Raw genomic sequence first — 3,952 nt, forward strand, 5'->3', positions numbered from 1 at the left:
CAACAAATTATCAGTTTGTACAAGAGAGACATGTAGAAAGGGCAGTGCTGGATGGCGAATGTCGATGCTCCTTTAAAAGTGTCTGCTAAAGTTGTTTTTGTCGTCAAAGTTTTCCTTTTGCAAAAAAACTAGTAATCAGCATATTATGAAGCTACAGTTAATGTGTTTGATGTGTCCGATAAGATTAGGATGGACCACTTTACATAACGTTTTAATTTTAATAATGCACACACGTCCTCACTGGTGAAATTAACTCTCAACATGAAAGAGATGATGAGAACAACCGTCATACCCTACCGGGCGCGTTTCAGAAGCATTTCAGAAGCGGAGCGTCTTGCCTGCCGGCTCGCAGTTTTTGTTGATTTGGGCATATTTCCTGGACAGGCTACTTTGTACAGACAAAGTTAATAATAATTGTAATATCCCAGTTATAAACGACATGAATCAAAGATGTGCTGCTGTATTTTAGTGGTAAAAAAATGCATTCATCATCATAATTATTCTATATATAATGTACATTTCTCCTCCTACTTGAAAGACGGAGGGATAGGATCTGCAAAATTAGTTTGTGTGTGTGTGAATGCTATATGCTCTGACCGTTCCACTTCCTGCCTGCCCAACCTTACGTTACGGCTGCGCCGCGTCAAAAATAGGATTCATCCTAATTTTAGAGGAGCCCTGCGCCGAGGTGCTTCTGGGACGCTTCTGGGACGCTTCTGAGCCGTAACGCGCCGTGTGTGGTGGAAAAGCACCCATTGACTAGAGTGGCCGCGATCCCCGTCAGCACCGCGGCGCAGCCGTAACGCTCCCGTAACGCGCCGCAGACGGACCCGGTGGAATCTAGGGGCACCTGAATTCAAAGTGGTCGTGGAAGCTTTTGGTGAATACAAATCAATAATGTAAGAAAAAACAAGTGTATCACATCAACACATAAGATATCAGTGACCGTGAAGTAAATCAATAGAGACAGAGACATTTGTGCCACACGTGAAAATGCTTGGTGTGTAGCAATTTGCGTATCTGTATCTTTATGCTTCAGTCCATTAGGTTGCATTTGGCGTTTATCCCTAGAGTTCTTTGATGTTTTGTAAAACATCAAACGTTTTGACTGACACTGCATAACAACCCTGAACATTTTTCGCACATATATAAGTGTCCATCTATTCCAATGTGTTATTCAAAGGTAAGGCTCTCTCTCTCTCCACACAATGAACACACTGTTAGCACTAATTGCTAAATGACACTAGCCACTATAATAATACAACTTCAATCACGTAAATGTTACTGTAGGTTTACATTTGCAGAGAAACAAGTACATTGTTTTATTCATTTGTACTGTGCACTTTCACTCATACTTTGTGTTTTTGTTATTCTCATTGTTTATGAGAAGCATCTGCTTAATAAAAAGAACCTGAACTTGAGAAGAGAGGTTGAAAGGGGCAGGAGAGCAGATTGGGTATCTGCGAGTAGTTTATTTCAAAGAGGAAGGACTTGTGCTTATTTTGGACCATCTCCGCTTGCAGCTGTTAAGCATCTGGTCTCAATGATCATGCTGGAATGAATGAAAATCTTAAAAGCCATGAGGGAAAGACACCGTGAGCCTTTTTTCCCTCAAGTGACAAACAGGTGCCCTTTTGAAATAGGATAAGTAGGAAATACAGCAGCTTTGTTCTAGTTCTTAGCCATATCAGTTTTAAGAGTGAAACAAAAATAATCTGCTGTGACAAAGTATCAGGTGTTCAAGCTTGTGTTTTTTGTTTCTCAAATGTTCTCTCCATTATAATTTCTTTTTTTTAGAAATGTTTGGGATTGGTTTCATTTTGTTAGTTTTCAGTTCAGTCAGCCGGCTAACAAATGGATGTCAATACAGACTATGCACATGGTTGATGTTTTCCGCCTGATCTCTGACCTCATCACTCCCTGCAGCACGCAGCAGCACAGCAGAGATTTGTGGAGTAAAAATATTAAACTTCTCCCCCAGGGGATCTTACAAACATACATGTGGCAGCAACGAAACTGCCGTAATACTGACATGATACAAGCTTACTCATGAAATGCTACATGATCAAGTGTTAACAGCAAGTGTTTGCAGTATCACAGCAGGCCTGCATCAGAGCAAAGCGAGGATATAGAGGGGTCAGACGGCCTTATTGCATAGAATGTGTTAAATAAATCTAGTAGAGTATTTTAAAGCAACGCACCTTAAGAAGTCTTCTCCACAGGCTCATCTTCGTCCAATATGTTGCAGCCTTTTCCACAGAATATTAAATACATGATAAACCTCCTAGCTCTTCATGACATAAACAATTTTTCTTTAAAATAACATAAAAAAATTTCCCTTGATGAAACTTCACACATAATGAAACTCAGTATGGGTGTGTTGCTGATAATACTTTTTGATATGTTTTAATTTTGGCAAAAATGCTCTCTTTTTTCATACCCAGATGTTTCGAATGCGATCCCTGAGCCTGGAAGTGTCATAAATATATGACTCATGCTTGTGATTTCAACTTGGTTTTTTTGTCTCTTAACTTAATTCCTCTTATTTTCTATTTTGTTCTGTTTTTGTAGGCAATATATTGGACATGCCGCGAAGAGCATCCAGTAAGAAGGCATCAGAGAGTGGGAAGGAGGCGAGTGGCAGCACAGCTCCTGCTTCCTCCTCCGAGGGGATCCTGTGGTGTCACTGTTATCACCACTGCCCTGAAGACTCAGCCAATAACACATGCAGGTACTGTAAGAAGAGGAGAAATGCATAACAAATGTAACACACTTGCATCTGCGTTATTAGTGGTTATTTTTAAGTAGTTGCTTTACTTAGTGTCCTTGTTTTCCAGGACCGATGGCTGCTGTTTCACCATGGTGCAGGAGGAGGGCGGGGCATTGGTCGAGAAAGCAGGATGTCTTGCGCTGAGCGGATCAGAATTTCAGTGTCGGGTGAGTAGATGACTGTCGCAGCACACTACAAAAAACTGCTCTCTTTTTCCACCGATTATTTAGTGTCCTTTATCTCATATCTTATCTTAACATATGTTCAATTGACTATGACACAAAACAGAGAAAATACAATTCAATTTATGGTTTGAGCCATAACTTAATAAAAAGCTGAACATATATAATATATCATAATTACATTTCTGTCTTCCAGAACACGGGGAACCCACTTCAAAGGAGATCAGTGGAGTGCTGTTCAGACGAAGATTACTGCAATAAAAACTTGCATCCTACACTGCCACCACTTAAACCACCTCGTAAGTCTATCTATCATTCTCCTTTCATCCCTCCACTCTTTCTTTTCCATCAAACACAAAAAATAGCTATTTTCTCCAGTTGGCAAGTGGCATTGACAGTGTACAATAAGCAAAGACAGAGCAAAGAACTGTGATTGATGGTGTTATGGCACACAAGATTAAAGATATCATGATATGCTTAGAGAGACAAAGACAGCTTGATTTGGGGAGACAACGGGAGTTACTGTCAAACTGTCCTGGAGCTGGGTGTTAAGGGAGTACCGAGGTCTACTGTGCACAACACTATACTCCATGTGCAAGTTTCTGAGTCTTATTGTGTATTTGAGAGACAGTAAGCCTAGATTCCCAGAGAAATCACAAACCCCAGCAGACAGCGAGGGCAGTCATCAATCTGAAACCCTATCATAGTGGATCAGGAAGAGAATTCATCGACTAGGCTCAGGGCTTCCTCTCGCTTCGGACTGGGGCCTTACGGGAAACGACTGTGTGCCAGAAGAAAATGAAAAATTGATGAGTGAAATACGATTTGTATTTGATTAACTGTAAAGCGGTTCTTTTAAGTGACTTGTAAGGATGACTGATTTCTTCGTATACTTTTCTCTATTTCCTCTCCAGGTTTTGGGGATTTCAAACAATTTGATTTGATCCTTGTTAGTTTCTAGCCGACATTTCTAGGGCAGAAATGGACTCCAAACCAAACA

At 40.6% G+C, this 3,952-nt stretch overlaps 1 protein-coding gene across 1 annotated transcript; it reads left to right on the forward strand.

The window, feature by feature from the left end:
- Nucleotides 1-1,879: 1,879 nt before the first annotated feature.
- On the forward strand, nucleotides 1,880-3,255 carry LOC104962645 (bone morphogenetic protein receptor type-1B-like; the record flags this gene model as incomplete). The annotated part of the gene is made up of 4 exons (XM_010791097.1): nucleotides 1,880-1,955; nucleotides 2,572-2,731; nucleotides 2,838-2,937; nucleotides 3,149-3,255. Coding segments are annotated over exons 1-4 (443 nt in total), but the record flags the coding sequence as incomplete, so codon positions are not given.
- Nucleotides 3,256-3,952: the final 697 nt, after the last annotated feature.

Source organism: Notothenia coriiceps, unplaced genomic scaffold (assembly GCF_000735185.1).
Source record: "Notothenia coriiceps isolate Sejong01 unplaced genomic scaffold, NC01 NC01_scaffold00035190, whole genome shotgun sequence".
NCBI classification, from domain to species: Eukaryota; Metazoa; Chordata; class Actinopteri; order Perciformes; family Nototheniidae; genus Notothenia; species Notothenia coriiceps.